Source organism: Lipophrys pholis (genome assembly GCF_963383615.2).
Source record: "Lipophrys pholis genome assembly, chromosome: 15".
Lineage (NCBI taxonomy): Eukaryota > Metazoa > Chordata > Actinopteri > Blenniiformes > Blenniidae > Lipophrys > Lipophrys pholis.
The window spans coordinates 8,338,960-8,357,059 of record NC_137642.1 but is presented as its reverse complement, the minus strand read 5'-3'; the positions used below and the strand labels follow the sequence as shown (position 1 = coordinate 8,357,059).

The 18,100-nt window shown below is 41.9% G+C and overlaps 3 protein-coding genes across 3 annotated transcripts; 2 read left to right on the top strand and 1 right to left on the bottom strand.

Annotated features, from left to right (window-relative positions):
• The first annotated feature begins 191 nt into the window (after positions 1 to 191).
• On the top strand, positions 192 to 8,698 carry dis3 (DIS3 exosome endoribonuclease and 3'-5' exoribonuclease). Its single transcript, XM_080481607.1, has 21 exons — positions 192 to 733; positions 1,836 to 1,993; positions 2,743 to 2,939; positions 3,056 to 3,129; positions 3,248 to 3,415; positions 3,542 to 3,703; positions 3,939 to 4,052; positions 4,151 to 4,288; positions 4,459 to 4,605; positions 4,690 to 4,806; positions 5,461 to 5,562; positions 5,874 to 5,938; positions 6,141 to 6,225; positions 6,339 to 6,466; positions 6,688 to 6,774; positions 6,882 to 7,038; positions 7,283 to 7,497; positions 7,602 to 7,770; positions 7,859 to 8,017; positions 8,113 to 8,235; positions 8,406 to 8,698. Exons 1-21 carry the CDS (start codon positions 515 to 517, stop codon positions 8,472 to 8,474), a joined length of 2,853 nt encoding a protein of 950 aa, XP_080337733.1. The 5' UTR covers positions 192 to 514; the 3' UTR covers positions 8,475 to 8,698.
• A 220-nt stretch (positions 8,699 to 8,918) lies between these two features.
• Positions 8,919 to 13,868, bottom strand: bora (bora aurora kinase A activator). The gene is made up of 12 exons (XM_080481606.1): positions 13,746 to 13,868; positions 13,389 to 13,544; positions 12,450 to 12,556; positions 12,276 to 12,321; positions 12,092 to 12,167; positions 11,909 to 11,950; positions 11,762 to 11,818; positions 11,314 to 11,594; positions 10,976 to 11,135; positions 10,328 to 10,890; positions 10,098 to 10,238; positions 8,919 to 9,672 (listed from the first exon to the last, which is right to left on the bottom strand). Exons 2-12 carry the CDS (start codon positions 13,536 to 13,538, stop codon positions 9,652 to 9,654), a joined length of 1,644 nt encoding a protein of 547 aa, XP_080337732.1. The 5' UTR covers positions 13,539 to 13,544; positions 13,746 to 13,868; the 3' UTR covers positions 8,919 to 9,651.
• Positions 13,869 to 13,891: 23 nt separating this feature from the next.
• Positions 13,892 to 17,134, top strand: mzt1 (mitotic spindle organizing protein 1). Its single transcript, XM_080481605.1, has 3 exons — positions 13,892 to 14,183; positions 14,351 to 14,496; positions 16,450 to 17,134. Exons 1-3 carry the CDS (start codon positions 14,132 to 14,134, stop codon positions 16,471 to 16,473), a joined length of 222 nt encoding a protein of 73 aa, XP_080337731.1. The 5' UTR covers positions 13,892 to 14,131; the 3' UTR covers positions 16,474 to 17,134.
• The last annotated feature ends 966 nt before the right edge of the window (positions 17,135 to 18,100 follow it).

The following is an 18,100-nucleotide window of genomic DNA, read 5'->3' as shown; positions in this document are numbered from 1 at the left end:
ACACAAAATAATGCATTTTTGACGTCACCAGTTTGTTTTTTTAATAATCAGCATATGGAATACTTTCACAAAAATCTAACTCTAAAAGAGTCTAACTAATAAAACCTAAAAATGTAATTTTTGTGAGTCTCCCAAAACCCTTTAAATATATTTGGTCGGCCCATTCTAGTGTTTCGGCTTAACTGGCTTCCATGTTAACTAGTGACCAACTTCCTACATTGTCTGTCGTAGCTGCAAATGATAGCAGGTGTTAAAAAGAGACTCACAAAAAATACACTTCGAAACTTTGGTGTAAAACAGCATTCTCCAAGACAGCTACGGATTTCTGTTGGGCTTTTAACATCTGCCGTTACTGGTAGCAACATGTGCCGCGATAGGAAGTCGGTCACCAGTTAACAGAAAAACCAATCAATCCGAAACACCGGACAGTGTACACACATGGGCTGTTAAACGCTTGCAGTGTGTGTTAGACGAGTTTCATTCATAAATCAAGTTTTGGGGGATTTGATGCATCATGTTGAAATCGAAAACCTTCGTGAAGAAGACCCGGTCGGGCGGGGTGTTGAAAGTAGTGCGGGAACATTATCTGAGGGATGATATTTGGTGTGGAAGTGAAGCTTGCTCTGAATGCAAACAAGAGTCCACGGTGTTGCAGAGAGACGCGTGTATTGAGAGCAATCTGTGCTCCTATCCTCATTATCTGATCCCTGACACCAATGTTGTGCTGCATCAGGTAAATCTGTGTTCATTTCTAATATGATTAGTTTCATGTCAGTCTGTGATTTTCACTTCTAACCTTTCAGTTAAAGCTGTAACTGTGTAAGCCATATACCCACGAACATTGGAACGAGGTGCCTGTTTTTGCATTTAAGTGTCAAAAATGTCAAATTCTGTGGTTCACACAGTGCTGGACAGAGATCCCCCACTCCCCTTAGCTAAAGTAACTGTTGGTATGTAATGACTTGGTGTGAGCTTTCTCAGCAGGGTGGCCTGTCAGCCTGTCTGCTGCATACAGCACACTGCAGTACCTGTGCAGCCCTCTGGCCCCCCATGGCCACGCCCTTTGACCTTTGTGGAAGAATTTTGATACCCCCTTTTTATCTCATCAGGACTCTTGTATATACAGGCCAAATTTTAGGTCTCTTGGATTTACTCTATAGGAGGAGTTCAACACAAGATTTTCTCAGTTAATTGAAACTAATTTTGGGTGTTTGGGTTCGAGATGCCGCCTGGGTTTTGAAGACGTCATTGTTTCATTCGCTCCTGGCCCTGGCTCTGCCTCGCCACGTCTGTTCGCAAAGTCCAAAGTGAAAAAGTCAGGGTTGAACTTGTGGACAAATTTCGCCTTTGAGGAGGGAGGAGCATCCTTTTCATATGCTTTTTTTTTTTTTTTTTTTGCGGTTTGCCCACGGCGGAAAACAAGCCAGGTCCGCCACTGGTGAAACGTGTTCAAGGTGTTGCTCCTAGTCGATGTTACAAATGTGAAAACAATGTAGGGGGTGCTATGGAGCCGTTTTGCCAGACATTTGTGCAATGAGCATACAATTTAAAAAGGTTTGCCACATCTGACGTATGTGCAAATTCTCATTAAGTTTTTGGCACGTTTAGCCCGTCTAAAATCCACCAGTTCACACAGTGGCAGAAGACATTGTAATGACGATAATAATGATAATAATAATAATCTTTTGCATTCCAATAGCATTTTTCCCAGCGCTGCTCGAGCTCAGACCCTAATGACACACGTCACAAACAAACGACACATACCTTCATCATTCGCTATGGATGTGGAGCTTAAATGATAAATGCTTCTTCTGTGTTTTTAATTTGTCCCACAGATCGACGTGTTGGAGGATTCTGTCATCCGCAACGTGATAATCCTGCAGACTGTGCTGCAGGAGGTGCGACATCGCAGCGCGCCCATCTATAAACGTCTTAAGGACATCATCCACGAAAAGGAGAAACGCTTTTACACCTTTACCAATGAACACCACAGGTACACAACAGATATACTGTATGTAAGGCATGCCAAACACATGCAAGTAATGAGTTGAAGTAACTTTATTGCATATCGGATGATGCAGTTGTATAACCCTGTAGTTAAATGGGGCAATAATTTTCTTTAGATTAATGCAAGGGAAACAAAATACATCATCGGATTGTCATACAGCTTCCCTTTGATTTAAGGCAGATTTAATAATCGATCACTTCTTGCTTCAGAGAACTGAAAAAGCAAAGACAAATGTTCAATGTCTTACTCTGTGATCAGGAATGAGCTACAACATTGTAATGCTGAATGATTCAAATATGTCGCTCGCACACACATCAAAGCCAAAGAATCTCAAACAAAGTCTTCAAAATCATTTCAACTATTCGATAAATCAGCATACCATAGTTATTTTTTAAGACTGCACAGTAACATTTTGTCTGAGCCCAACTCAGCATTCCACAAGTCAATGAAACTAGACTAAAGCCTTAAAATGAAATGAAATGTGACACTAGAATTTTGATGCCATGTTCATGCAAGGACCTGAAAGTATATATATATATATATATATATATATATATATGTGTGTGTGTGTGTGTGTGTATAACCGAATTTTTAGGGTTGTATTTAATCAGGAACAAAAGAAAACCTCTTATATCCCTGACATTACTGTATGATGTTATGGTCGTTTGATTGACTGTTTTTCACTCGCCGTTTTACACGTTAACATTTTTTTTTTCATGCTGGGAATTATCTAGAGAAACGTTCATTGAGCGTGAGCCAGGAGAGAGCGCCAACGACCGAAACGACCGTGCCATCCGTGTGTCAGCTAAGTGGTACAGCCAGCACCTGAAGCCGCTTGAAGCCGACACCGATGGTCTCAAAGTGGTTCTTCTCACTAATGACCAGAGGAACAAAGAGACTGCGGAGGAGAGCGGCTTGCTGGTGTACAAATGTAATGATGCTGATTCTTATGAAAAAAAGGGCAACACACTTTTATGTTCTGGTGGAGAAACTGCTTCATTCGGATGGAATGGGCTGACCATTTTACCACAATGTTTCTCATTGCAGGTGAAGAGTACATCAAGAGTTTGATAGCGAACCCCGAGCTCGTGGATCGTCTGGCTTTGTCAAATGATGACAAGGTAATCACAATGTGGTTTTTTAGTTTTTTTTCTCTGAACATCAGATTTGCTCTGTTTATAATCTCAGATATGGACATCATTCAGTGACTTTTTTTTTCTTTTTTTCTGTCTTCCTCAGAGCGAGATCACCAGCAGTAAAGTGTTGTATCCAGAGCACCTCCATCTCTCCAGGATCCAAGCAGGAATTAAGAGCGGCTCCTTTCTCCAGGGTTCCTTCAGGGCCAGCAGGGACAACTATCTGGAAGCTACGGTCTTTGTCCAAGGAGAAGGAGAAGACAGCACAGAGGTATGTGTGAACGGTTTAAATCACGACAACAAGACCTCCCAATCAAGACATGTCCTGCTGAGTTGGATTTTAAGTTTGCAAATGGAGGAATCCCTGTATGTTAACTGGGACTACATTATGTTCCAGGTTCTCCTCCAGGGTCTGCAGAACCTCAATAGAGCCGTGCACCAGGATGTTGTGGCGGTGCAGCTGCTGCCACGCAATCAGTGGGTTGCACCGTCCTCCATTGTGCTACAGGATGAAGGGGCAGCAAAAGATGATAACGTTGAAGAGGAGGAGGAGAAAGCGGTAAATGTTTTTGCTGTATTGAAAGGAGTAGACGGTTGTCTGTTTAAAGTTAGAGAACGTGTTTGCTGGTCCTCTTCGGCTAGAATGTCTTTTCACCAGGGTTTGGTTTTGTGTTAATGCAAAGATTTGGGCTGAAAAAGACATGTTGTGCTCAGATATTTTCCAGCTGTCTGGAAACCTTAGTTTGGTCTTTGTATAAATAGTGTGTAAGGTAACCTCCCATTTGTTTGAGCAGCTGAACGTGTCGGCAGCTGAATCAGTCCGGAAGCCCACGGGGAAAGTCGTTGGGATCATCAAAAGGAGCTGGAGGCCGTTCTGTGGAATGCTCAATGTTTCCCAAATCAAAGAGGTAACCAGAGACCATTCCGTTTATATTGGGGATAGTATTTATTTTCCTTTCATCATCACTTCTAACCCTTCCCATTTCTTCTTTTTCCCCCCATTCAGTCCACCCGCCACCTTTTCACCCCCGCAGACCGCCGAATCCCGCGCATTCGCATTGAGACCCGTCAGTCGGAAACACTGGCAGGCCAGAGGATCATGGTGGCCATCGACGGCTGGCCGAAAGACTCCAGATATCCAAATGTGAGTTTAGATCTTTTTAGGCTATCGAAACCTTTGAACTTGGTGGCATCGCATGCTCACTCGCCAAAGTCTGAAACATAAGTATGATTAGTTTTTTTGCCGCATTAACGAGCAAAAACATTCGAGTGTGTGGAGAGAAGAAAGTCACTCTTTCCCCTCCTTTGCGTCAGGGTCACTTTGTGCGCAGTCTGGGAAGTGCGGGAGAGAAGGAGACGGAGGAGGAGGTGCTGCTGCTGGAGCATGACGTTCCACATCAGGATTTCTCTCAAGCTGTTCTCAGTTGTCTTCCGAAGATGCCGTGGGCCATCACTCCAGAGGTATTTGTTTTTCCAATGCATACTTTTCCTTGTACTTTCCTTTGTTGTTCTGTGTCTAAATGTGTGTGTGTGTGCTCGGTGCAGGACATGGCCAAGAGGCTGGACCTGAGACATCTGACCGTGTGCAGCGTGGATCCTCCAGGATGTACAGATATCGACGATGCGCTGCACTGTAGAGAGCTGGAAAATGGGAACCTTGAGGTAGACACCAAGTATTGTAACTATTCAAATAAGTTGGAATGTCTTTGTTTGTATTGGAGTTGTGCTGATATCTGATACAATTTTGTACTTGATACTGCCTATTAGATCACAATTAAATGATGATGCTTTTGTCAACCCTTTATTATTCTTTGAACATTTTTGACAATAATTAAAGTGTGAAATGCTTGGTAGTTGTTAACCATTTCTGGTGGCAGGGGTAAAGAACGTATACATTACAGCTTTACAGAACAGGAAATAGTCCCGATACCGAAGTGAATAAATCTGAATTGGTGATTCACAGCCTCCTGCATTAAGTTAATCTTTTTCAAGAACAGGAGCCCATGTGGTTCTGCAATGTTTGACAATATAAATGTAACCTAATGGCAACACTTGTACAGGGCTCACTGTGGTATTTGCATGATACATGGACCAGAACTGGGAAGAGAGCCTGGTTGGATTTTCACACGCTGGTTTTAAATCCTCCTCATTGCAAACGCCAACTTTTTTTATCAGTTTCTAAAACGTCAAATAAATAAATCGGCATACGACCAGCTGCGTGTTTATCAGTACTTACCGGTGTTGTGCCAATATAGTCATGCATTCCTAGTTTGTATTTACACAGGAGTCTCTTTGCCTCCTACTTGCTTGCTGCAGGTGGGCGTCCACATCGCCGACGTCAGCCACTTCATCAGACCTGGCAACGCCATGGACAAAGAGGCAGCCAATCGGGGCACCACTGTGTACTTGTGTGGCAAGGTAAGAACATCAGACTTCCATGTTTTCATCTTTTAAACGATCTGAACCTCAAGACAAACTATGAACTCGCAATTTAGACAAAGATGGGGACGATGTGCAGAAGATCTGCAGCTTAGCGTTTGAACTGAAGATCCTGCACAGCATGTGTTGCATGCTTTTAACTGTTGAGTTATTGGATTCAAATTTTATATTTGTATCTGCTTTGACATCTTTGAAATAATTCAAGTGAGCGTAATAAGGGTTTAGAGGGTTTTCTAATCAAGATATTTAGATTTAATATGAAATGTTCTGTTTAATTCTGTGTTTGACAGAGGATAGACATGGTGCCTGAGCTGCTCAGCTCCAACCTTTGTTCTCTGCGTTCCAATGTAGAGAGGTGAGGAACACTCACACACACACACACATATATATATCCATTATATCAACTCCATTGACTAAGCAGGTGGTCTTCCATACTTGAGCATTAGCCCGAACAAAATCTATAACTTTCTTTTCTTCAGGACCTGCTGATGAGAGCCGAATGTGCTTGGGCTGTTTGTCAGCGGATTCATGTGAATTAATCTTTAATCTATTTCCAGGCTGGCTTTCTCATGCATTTGGGAAATGAACCACAAGGCAGAGATTCTAAAGACCAGATTCACAAAGAGCGTCATCAACTCCAAGGTATACTTACTTTTTTTTTTTTTTTGGAAGTGCATGTAACAACTCCCTCGAAACAAAACAGCCTCCTGCTTTGGTTGGGAAGGTTTGTGTTCATGCTTTGCCGTCTTGTTCAGGCTTCTCTCACCTACGCTGAGGCTCAGATGAAGATCGATGACACCAGCATGAACGACGACATCACAACGAGCTTGCGGGGTCTTAACAAACTGGCCAAAGTCCTCAAGAAGCAGAGGATAGAGAAAGGGTAATGGGAAATCCATTAGAAGAGCTTCGACACAACAAAAAGACAAACATATTACCGCAGTTTTTATCTCGTTTTTCCTCTGCAGATGTCCATCTTTAAACCAGATTTATATATTAGTTTTATCTTATACCAAGCTGTCCCTGCTGGGCTGTTTGACAACCCTTTTCTTCTCACCATGGCGTCATCATGAATTGTTTTGTGTCGTGTTTACTACCACTTAGGGCACTGACGCTGTCCTCCTTGGAGGTCCGATTCCACATGGACAGTGAAACTCACGACCCCATCGAACTCCAGACCAAAGAACTCATGTAAGTCCATTTCCACTGAGGTGCTTCCCGCAGAGCTCCTCTCAGTGTCTTCATAGTTCACGTCAAGTTTCACATGTATATAAACAGACTCATCTCTTATTCACCAGGGAGACAAATTCCATGGTTGAGGAGTTCATGTTGCTGGCCAATATTTCCGTTGCCCAGAAGATTTATGATGAATTTTCAGAGTGCGCTCTACTGAGGAAACATCCAGCGCCGCCTCCATCCAACTATGACATTCTGCTGAAGGCTGCAAAATCCAAGGTGAGTGGACAGAAAAAAAATAATAAATGCTACGCTTTTTGTCTTTGGCTCATTTAATTTATTTGCTTTGTGACAAAAGAAGACTGCTGTGGTAAATGATCAGGATCGTCTCAATTTGGACTGAGTCTAAGGGTCGCATTTGAATATGTTTGCTTCCAGACGTCGAGTCAATGCTCAAGTTTGTACTTTTTTTGTCATAGAAAATATATCAAAATGTAAAGATTTTCTTTCCATCTATCGTCAGAACGTGGAGATCCACACAGACTCGGCGAAGGCGCTGGCAGACTCTCTCGACGGAGCCAAAGTGGACAGCTTCCCGTACTTCAACACGCTCCTGCGCATCCTGGCCACTCGCTGCATGATGCAGGCCGTCTACTTCTGTTCTGGCATGGACAGCGACTTCCACCATTACGGCCTGGCTTCGCCCATTTATACACACTTCACATCGCCCATCAGGAGGTGAGAGAGGAACTCCTGCGCGGCTGGTTGTGAAGACTGTCACACCGTTTGTACTTGCTGACGTCCTCACCTCCGCCGTCTTGTTTCCGTGCTCACGTTTGCAGGTATGCAGACATTATAGTGCACCGCCTGCTGGCTGTCGCCATCGGCGCAGACAGCACCTACTCAGATTTGATGGACAAACACAAGCAGTCGGCTCTCTGCAACAACCTCAACTACAGACACAAAATGGCTCAGTATGCGCAGAGGTCGTCCGTGGCCTTCCACACGCAGGTGAGCACATGGGAACGCACCGGCGGCCATGTTGAAGTGGTAATGATTAACCGTCACGCACACATTAATACGAATTATGTCTTTCCAGTTGTTCTTCAAGAGTCGGGGCATCTTAAATGAAGATGGATTTGTTCTGTTTGTGAGGAAGAACGCCATCATCGTTCTCATTCCCAAGTTTGGACTGGAGGGAACGGTCTTCTTTGACACCAAAGACAAAGTTGCTCCAAATATTGTTTTTGATGAAGAGGTACAGACACTTTTATAACCCCCCCTCATAGTCTAATTCTTAGCAGCTGAAGTTGATTCATAAATATATCTAAAATGTATCCTCTGCATGTGTAGGGTCCTACTCTCACCGTGGAGCAACACACGTTTCACATATTTGACAAAGTGAAGGTCACCATCAGCCTCGACGCTTCAAACATTCAGCACCAGAAGATCCGCATGGCTCTGACTGAACCTGTGGTAAGGATGTGCCAAACAACTTTCCAACATTTTGTCTGTTCATTTAATTGTTTGGGAGTTAAGGGAAAAACGGAAGTATAGCAAGTTCTGAGTGTACATTTGCTTGAATTCTCTTTTTGTGAATCCATTGTTGGCATTTTGTGTGTATACAATTTATATTTTTTCCCCAGATTCCTGGTGTGAGTGTTCCACTGCCAGATGTAGAACCACAGGCCAAGAAACCAAAACTGGACCGTTGATGTAAAGAAGTGCAGTAAATCACCCTGACAGGACTTTTCTCTATATTGGATGTCAATAGATTTAAAGCGTGCCTGTTTGTCACAGTAGGGTCAATTCACCTTGTACCACAGTACTTTTTAATTTTTTTTTTTAAACATAGTGTTCTGCTCTGTGGAATTACCAAATCTTGCCAAATACAAGGATTCTGGACCTCAGTCATTAAAACATTTCTTTTATCAACCTGTTTTGGGTGTTTTTCTGAATAATAAAAAATATATATATTGACTCATTGAGTATGAGTTCCATGGTGGTATGATGGTCTGGGCTTTGGGTCATACCTGTACAGGTACTCTTTTCCTCTCATGGGTAAAAAAAATAAGCATTTAATTGAAGTGTGGTTTGTTCTGATGGAAGTGTCCCAAGTTGTATCCGGCCCCGAGCACAATGACACCTCAACTATCACAACATTGTCTTATTTCTTTATCAAGTCAAATTGACAAAATAGTCAGTACTGTGCAACAAAGGATTCATGATACGTTAATGCAACAACTTTGATTTTAGGTACAACAAGGTGGTGAAGAAACGGCTCATTCAGCATGAAATTCTTAAGTGGTATTCAGTGCATCTTATTGTGGAATAAATATTCTAAAATCTGATAAGATCCACCTGTACCCTGAACTTTCAACAATGCAACAGTATTCTATGATAGAAAAAGTGTACAAATAACATGAGGTGAATTTAATTAAACAATACAGTACAGAATCACCAAGTAGTCGGTGTTGGCACCAAATAACGCTGAAATTATGATTAGCATCAATACAGCATTCGTGCTTGCTCAAGAACCAATATTCTCTCTCTTCCCCTTTTAAAAATGTCAGTATCGCGGCCGATTCTTGAAATAAAATTTCAAGTGCGTTTCAATGGGGAGAAGATTGTCTGTTGACTCGACTTCTTGTTGATAAACACGAGTTGAACAACTTGATGCTAAATCATCATCTGTGAACTCCCCTCAAATCCCTTCACACCTTTAACAGTTGATACCTTTGTTTAACCCATTTGTCATGAATCCTTCAATCGTAGAATAAAATTTATATTTGATTGCAGGGGGAGGGGGAAAATAATATAAAAAATAAAAAAAAAAATCACTGCAAGCTTCAACTCCAGGAGGAATCCTATTGGATGGATAAACCAGGTGGCTCAGTGATGAGGATAAAATACCTGGGGAGAAGAAAAAAAAGTTACTTTCAATGACAGTAAAGAAATAAAAATTCCCTGAAATATTCTAAATGTCTACCAAGCGGTGGTATTGAAGGACATTTTATGACTTGTTTCATGATTTTTGAACTTGGTCTTAATATAAATACTACAGCACAGTACAAGGATTTGCTAAAATGATACTCTTAAGTTATTGTTAAGTTATTGTGTTTAGTGCATTGGATCAAATATGGTGACATCATTTTGCTTTTGATTGGTAAGTGTGGGAGGAAAACCACCGGATGATGCCCAGGTAGCATTTCGGGATCAAGAGCAATGTTCTGTCACCAGTAAGATTCATACCTCAACCGTCTTGTGACAAAACCTTCTCGACCACTAATTTTTGCAGACAAAACATAGCCTGTGAATCCGTGTAGATTCAAATGTACCTTCACTTTAGTGTGTCGAGGAACTTGGAAAGTGTCTTCAATGAGGTTGGAACTGAACGACTCTTTGCCGTGGCAGTCTGAGCCGAGGCCGTCGATAAGACTGGCAGTTCCTGCTGAGGTAGTGTTGTAGCCACTGTCCACCTGAACACACACAAACAGTCCATTAGACACACTTAATAATAAACCAGATTATTCATGTACACTGAAAGGTGACAGGTTCGCTCACATACCTGCATGCTGGAATCGCATCGTATGCTGCTTCCTTCTACGAGAAGAGACACAAACATCTGAGAGCTTTCTGTTGCCGACATGTTGCCCATACGAGAGCTGGTAAGCTGCCCTAGTGGTCTTCCATCTTCCTCTTCCTCATCTCCCAACTTCCCTTTTGTTTCCGCCTCTTTCTCCACATCCATTATAAAAGGTTCTGTAGCAGTCGGACTAACTCTTTCAGCATCCGCAGAATGACTGCCCCGGGCCAGGGGTGACAATGCATCTAGTTCCATAGGATGGAGAGGGGAGGTGGAGAATGAAAGAAAGTGGTCATCAGTCTCTATATTCTCCGGAAGCTTTCGGATGGGGACTGCAGTGGGGAGGGGAGGTGAAGCCCAGGAGTGGATTCGGGATCTGAGTTTGGATCTAGAGGCGTACTGGGTATAATTGTGACAATGGAGCTGGAGCGGGGAGCAGCTCCGAATGGGAGAGCAGCCTTCGACAAAGGGGCTCTCATTGCAGGAACCACCTGTCTCCAGAGGAACACCGAGTGGGGTCAAGTTGCTTTGCAGCTTCTTCTCAGCTGGAAACAGAAAAGTACACAAGACATTAGTCCTTATCTCATACATCTATATTTGGCTCATATTCGTAGAAAACAAATAGTCTACCTGAGTTGTTGGGAGTGTGTGCATGGGCAAGAATCGGAGAGATTGTAGGGGAGCCTAGACCTGCTGGAGATGACCGATCAGGAAACACAGGACTACTCATGCTGCCGAGGCTGCAGTCTCGAAAGCGGCCATTTTGGATGGGACTGGAGGAGAACTGGCCCTGTGGTAAAAATGTAAATCATTATGAGATAGTCATGTCATTTTGGCTTGAAAAAGAATTGTAAAAATCACATCAGATAGAAGTGTTGGCTGCATGCTGCAATGCATCTGGCCGAGCAAGTAAAATTTCAAATACTGCTTTTCAGCAAAATTATCATTTGTGTAACTTCTCAACTCACCGTGGATGGAGTCTGAGCCGAGATGCCACAGGGCAATGGGGAAGAAAAGATGGATGATAAAACACTTTCCTGGGAACCGGCAACCTCTCCAACAGCTTTGTCTCTTTTGTGGAAAGAGGACCGCTCCTGCTCCAAACTGCCCCTCTCAGGGCTCGATGGACTGGAACTGTCACAGCTGCTGTAACTGCCCTGACCATCAAGGAAGAGCTTTCGCCTCAGTGAGGAGGAACTGAGACTCTCCATCACAGCATCACACGCTTCTTCATAACGGTAATAATCTCCTGAGAAAGAGAACAAAAGAAGTATATAAGTTAATGAGAATGAAGTTGTCTGTTGCTGTGTTTGCCACAGTCGGTTGGGATTGGCTCCGGTGCGTCTTGAGCTCGAGTTGAAGAAATCAATATAGAAGATAGACGGATGCATATGTAACTTTGATTCAGACACTTACCAAGTACTTTCTCCAGATCAAATTCCAAAGGCAGTGAAAGGGTTGTCTGGCATGAAACTGAAAATTAAACAAAGCAAAAAAAAAAAGTAAAAAGTTAGTTCCTGCTTAACAAATTTGAGAAAGTAATGTTAGAAAAAGCTCATCTACCTGAGATCTTTTCTGGTTCTTCAATCATCGCTGACAAAGAAGCTATAAATCCCAGGAGGGGATAAAGGAACAAACACAAAGTCATTCATAACTCTATAGAACAAATTTAAAACAAAATGATTACAAACAAATGTTCAAATATATAGTCAGTAAAAAGCAACAGGGACAGAAAACGTAACTCACTTTTCTTATACGTTTGTATGCTTTTGCGGCCTGGTGGGGCCCAGGGAGATGGAACAATAGTTCCTTTGGTGAAAAACTTATTTGGGTGACAGAGGAGGACATGATGAGAATGAAAAAAATGCTATTATGATAGAATTTCAATTATAATGCAAAAAAGATGATGAATTTGATTATAATGCCATACCTGCTCGATGGCATTCTGACGTTTTTCCTCAATGTCAGAATCCATCCTGAAATATAGAAGACAGAAACTGATTCACCCAATTCTCTGCAATCTTTGAATCAATCCACAGATTAAAAACAGATAAATAGTCTTGTTTAAGAAAAAAAACACAATGCTTTTCCCATCAGTACCTACCTTGTCTGGCTGAGGTAGAAAGACTGTCGCTGGATGTCCTCTGGGTCAATGTGTACTGGTAGAAGACTGGCCATTTCATCAATAGACCAGTTAAATTTAGGAGGAGTCTTTGAAGGAGTGAGAAGAGAAAATTAGTATAGGACAATTGTGGATGGATGGACAATTTCCACAGAAACAGGAAATTTTAGGAGATATGGAGTATACAGTGTGTGTATACTGTAAGACCACTCATGAAAGATGTGTCCCAGTGGAGTTTATAGCCACTTTAGTTATAGTGGTGACCAAACTCAGAGGCTCAGGCTTCACATTTGCTCAAAACAGGCATGCACAGGGCGCACGTTGTGAAAGAGGCCAGAGGAGTGGACCATGTGCATTCAAGTACTAATAGCTGATTATGGTTTTGTCGTATATTCAACTGATGCTAGCTGTAAATTTAAGCATGGAGTTATGTTCTCCCTGTGTGTGCATGGGTACTCCAGGTTACTCCCACAGTACAAAAACATTCATTGGTGACTGTAAATTGCTATGGATGTGAATGTAGATCTGTGTGACTACACCTCTGCTCTCTGATGAACTGTCCAGATTCTATTATCACGTGTTGCATCATCAGCTGGGACAAGATCCAGCACACTGAAAGTTGGATAAAGTGATTTTTTGGCTATATGGTGACTTTCAATAATCATCTTAATCATATCTTCACTTTTTCTTTTGAATTGGATTGTTTGTATTCCTTTGTCAGTCATATTAAAGTCTGTTTTGAGGCCCTTTCAGTGATATGTTTAGGTGGATACACTACTTTATGGAGCTTTGTATTGTTGGGTTGTCTAACAGGGGGTGATGCTTGCTTCCTTGGATACTAAAGTCTAACAGTAACAAATCCATGATCCGTGACAAGATATTGAGATAAAGAACAACATAAAAAAGTGTGTCTCGACTTACAGTTTTAACGGGCTTGGACTTGAAGACAGAAGGAGATGGTACCAGCGGTTCCCGGAGATTGTGGTAGTCATTGGGACTTTCAAATGGGTTTCTAATGGAGGGCCTTCCTGGAGTCTCTGGTGTGATCTGGAACTCAACTTGATCCCCCATGTTTAGCTAAAAAAGAAACATTAAAAAAAGAATCCCAGTGAATACGCATGAAAATCACATTTCAAGCGTTACCAAATTCACTAAAACAACAGTCGGATTTCATTTCGAGCCATCGGTTACGGCGTCGCATCACGCACGGTCCAAACATTGTTACTAAAACGATGATACGCGCTTTGAACATGAAAATATATACCCGTTGGTACTTACATCGGTCAATGCAGCAGATCTGTGTACTCGAAATTTAAAACGATCATTAAAGAGTCAGCAAAAAGCAATGCGCACAAACGTTTATTTCAATTTTGACTACGCGAAGTGTCCGCCAATAGGGACGCGGCAGGAAGTTGCGGACGGCCAATCAAAAGAATTCATGTCGTCACTTCCGTTAATACTCTCCTCTGCTAGCTTTGTATCTAGCAGCTAATGCTAATGTACTGATGATTCTAAGTCTTTTTTGTAACTTCCCATATGTAGCGAATACAGAACGCTTGACTTTGCTTCAACCGCTGTGATAAAGTTAGTCACCTTGAGTCGCGTCTGAGACTGTTTTTGTGAATCAACTAGCGAGCTTTGGCTAACTGTTTTCATCCATCACTATGGCGAGTGCGGCTAATGTAAACCTGAACGCAGTCCGGGAAACTATGGAGGGTAAATATTTACTGAAAACACATGTTTAACTTATTTGTTCAATTCCAGCTGGAAATAGATGGTCGTGTTTGCTAACCACAGAATTGAACTGCTTTGTTGCTCAAGATCTGCAGTTATCAGTTGCAGCGTTGACACTGATATATATTAAAGCTGTATTTCTTAAACAGTGCTGCTGGAGATCTCCAGGCTTCTGAACACTGGTTTGGACATGGAGTCTCTGTCGATATGTGTGAGACTCTGTGAGCAGGGCATCAACCCAGAGGCCCTGTCTGCAGTCATCAAGGAGCTGAGGAAAACCTCAGAGTCTCTGAAGGTACAGTAGAGAATCTCCTTTTACAGAAATCTCACATAAAGTGATTACAACCGGGAGATAGTGCCCTGATGCCTCAATACTGAGAGTTTTTTTTTTTATTAGATTTTGGTTGTGAAAACTGAAAAGGGAGCCAGCAGAGAAGAATTGGATTTGTTTATAAAAAAAAACAACATGAAGCCAAACGTCTGTATTGTAAACATACTGAAAACAGTTTGCAGGGAATTTTGTTATGTTGAATCAGGGGAAGAAAAATGAGAAGACGTAACTACAAATCCATGCCAATATATGAAGACTTCACAAGGATATTAATAATTACTGTAAATCACATTGAACTGATTATATTTGTGGGGAGGTAATCAAGACTGTATTTACAGATGTGGATAGGAGGATCAAATTATTAAATACGTCTGCATTGACTTTTCATGCACGGAACCTCCCAGTCATCCTTCATGACTACATTAAACTGCCGCCACACAGTAGTAATCCATCTCAAAAGTACATTGGAAAAGTTTTGTTAAGTGTGCTTTGGAATCTGCTCATTGTCTTTTGTTTGTTTTCACTTTTAACACCCATCGGTTCTATTTACTCACTTTAATGTAGACTGGGGTCGAAGGGGCTGTGCCACCGTCGACAGGTTGAAGGCAAAGAGCAAACAAAGAGGGACAGCCAATTGCTCACAGATCAATACCACCTTGTAGTTGCAAGCGGGAGAACAACAGGTCTTTGTAATTCAAGAAAACCCTTGCAGGACAAGGATAAAATGGTGGAAGCTCCACTTAGAAAGTGGTTTGAACCCACTTGCTGTGCTACTTGTCCTTTTGCGCATCTGTTTCACATTTTTACACCGGAGTTGTCTTTATTGTGCTTATTAATTAACGTAGACAGTGGCTTCCGTTTTTGTGGAATAAAAGATAAATGTTGCCACAAAGATATTACAATACTCACACAAAGTTAGGGAAGTTAGGGGTATTCATATTTTTGGGTGAAATTTCAGAATTAACCTCAAATGCACTATAACCTTTACTTTGGTACAGGGGCTTTGGTACTTTGGTACCTGACCACACCACCAGGCACAGGCTTATGGTCTTTCATGGATCAAGAAGCGTTTATGCTGGATGAGGGACCTGTGGGCCTCAGTGCTGTTCTCTGATGAAAGTTCATTCACTTTGAGCAGAAACGATGGAGACGTCAGTGAGAGCACTATGCTCCAGCAGCTGTTGTCATCAGACGAGCCTTTGGTAGTCAATAGAGAACTGCAATTCACTTTGTGAACGGTCCAGTGACAAGCTCATACTCATGAATAACATCATTAATCTAGTCATTGTGCCCCTGCCGGAACAAAACAGGCCGAATTTCATCTTCATGGATGACAATGCTCCAGCTCATGGAGGTGGCATCATTAGAGAATGGCTGCAAGAGACTGGAGAACCTCAGATAGAGCGGAGTCTACTTTTTCCAGACCCTAATCCATAGAAAACCTCTGGGATCAGCTGAGTTGCTGTGTAGAGGCTCGTAACTCTGTACCAAAGAACCTCGACGGCCGGAGGGCCGCCCTTGAAGCAGACAATAAGTCCACTTGTGAACAACATGAGACGTTGTCAAGCTGTAGTTCATGCTCAAGGTCGAGTTCTTGAGACGTGGACATTTGTAGTTGAGGTAGTATACCCTCCACTCGTTGTTGGCTTTTGTTTCAATAAATTGTTTGAGATGAGGAAATCACCACTGCTTGTTTGTACTTAAATACTCTATTTTAATGATATAACGTCATTTTTTCAGTTTTCCATAAAAGCCAAATATCCCTAACGAGTGGTGTATTAATGGGATCCAATAGACACTGTATTTGTCATCTGCAAATAAAATTTTTTTGTTTTCTAACATATTGTGTAATTTCTGATGACTAAACAGTGATTCATACCATTGATTCACTCACGTGTGTATTTATTTCTTCTTCAGGCCTCTGAGAGCAGTACAAACTGAAGATGAAACCAGACCACCTCAGTGTGGGACGTTGAAAGGCATCGTGAGAACATGCTCTATCTTTTGGATCTATACACCTCCCATGAACTTTTGTTGTCTGCCTCTCCGGTGACTCATGGGCTGCGCTTTGACTGCCGTCTGGGTTTTTTGTGTCGAGGCACCAACCTGAAGCACAAGTTTGCTCCTGAAATAAGACCTAACTCATCCATGCTGCCTCAAATAAAAAGTGCAGTTCAAGGTTGCATTTTTTTTTTCTGACATTATTTGTAATCTGTTCTGGTTTTTATTGACATTCTGCAGACTTATGTGAACTGCTTATTGATGCTCTCCCAATTTGTGTTTCACTTTTCATAAAATATCTTTTAAAATGCCTGTAAAATGGTTACGGAGTGGTTTAAGCAATGAATTAATTGTGCAAAAACATGCATTGGAGGTTAGTTGGCAACCATATGTTTGTGACTTAGTGTTTGTGTTGAGCCTATGATGTTTACCCCATCACAGGGGTCCATCAGAACGTTCAATCCTGAATTGAAATTGTATAGATGATGGATGGATGTTTATAAATTTGTATATTTCTCCAAATAAATAATTTTCACTGTGTTAATTTTCCATGCGGCTGAGGTCGGTTCAGTCTGAAATAAAATGTTACTGTCAACAGCCACCAGATGGTGTTGTGTCTTTCTCATTGTAGTTAGAGATGCGGGTGTTCTCTGTAAATCTAAACACTGATAACGCATCATTTGTTGTTTGTTTGTTTTCCCTATTAATAACCAGTCCAGCAAGTAATATTTTGTATTTATTTATTTTGTTAAGTAAATAACACCTAACACTCATTTGCTTTTTCTTTTTTTCTTTTTCCCCCAATCTGGTCTTTGATCCAAATTTAGGATATAAGAGTGTATTTCCTAGTGATATCCTAACAGGAATTTCATTAATGGGAGGTAATTTTCAGGAAGGACTTGAAAAAAGGAAATGCTTCTTCCTGTCAGACCAGGTGAAAAGGACAAAGATTTTGGTAGAACACTTGCACAATGCAGGGCAAGTCTACCACACCAAAAAGAAGACACGAACAAGGGTCATTCTTTGCAGCAGGATGTCCTGTTGCACTTTTTTTTGTTGTTGTTGTTGCTCCTTTATGCTCCACAAAAAGTACTTAAGATATAGTGCAAACTTGACAAAAAAGAAAAGGGCTTCTTTGATCAACAAGACATGAAGCTCCTACCTCGACTAACCAATCACACGGCATTGTTTTGTCTCTCCCCTGTCTGTAAAATAGCTCTATTCATCTTCTGGATGAGGAAAAATGCTGAGAGCACAGAACATTCCTCCATAGGCCAATATACAGGCTACAGGCGACCTCTTATCCGCGCAGGCCCGTGTCTGGAGCTTGTAAATGTCTGCGTGTGTCCTCCTTTTGTGTGAGAGTTTAGGTGTTCATGCCGCGCTGTGGATGTCTACAAATGAGTAGCCCCTGAGCCATCTGACAGTACTGCCTCACCCCTCGCAGGCTCACCACGGAGAAAAAGCCAGCCAGCGAGCGGGAGGCTATGTGTGTGTGTAAGCATTTCTGTCTTCTTGTGCTTTGTCTCGCCATCTTGACTGACAGGCTGCGAGTCTAAATCTCGCT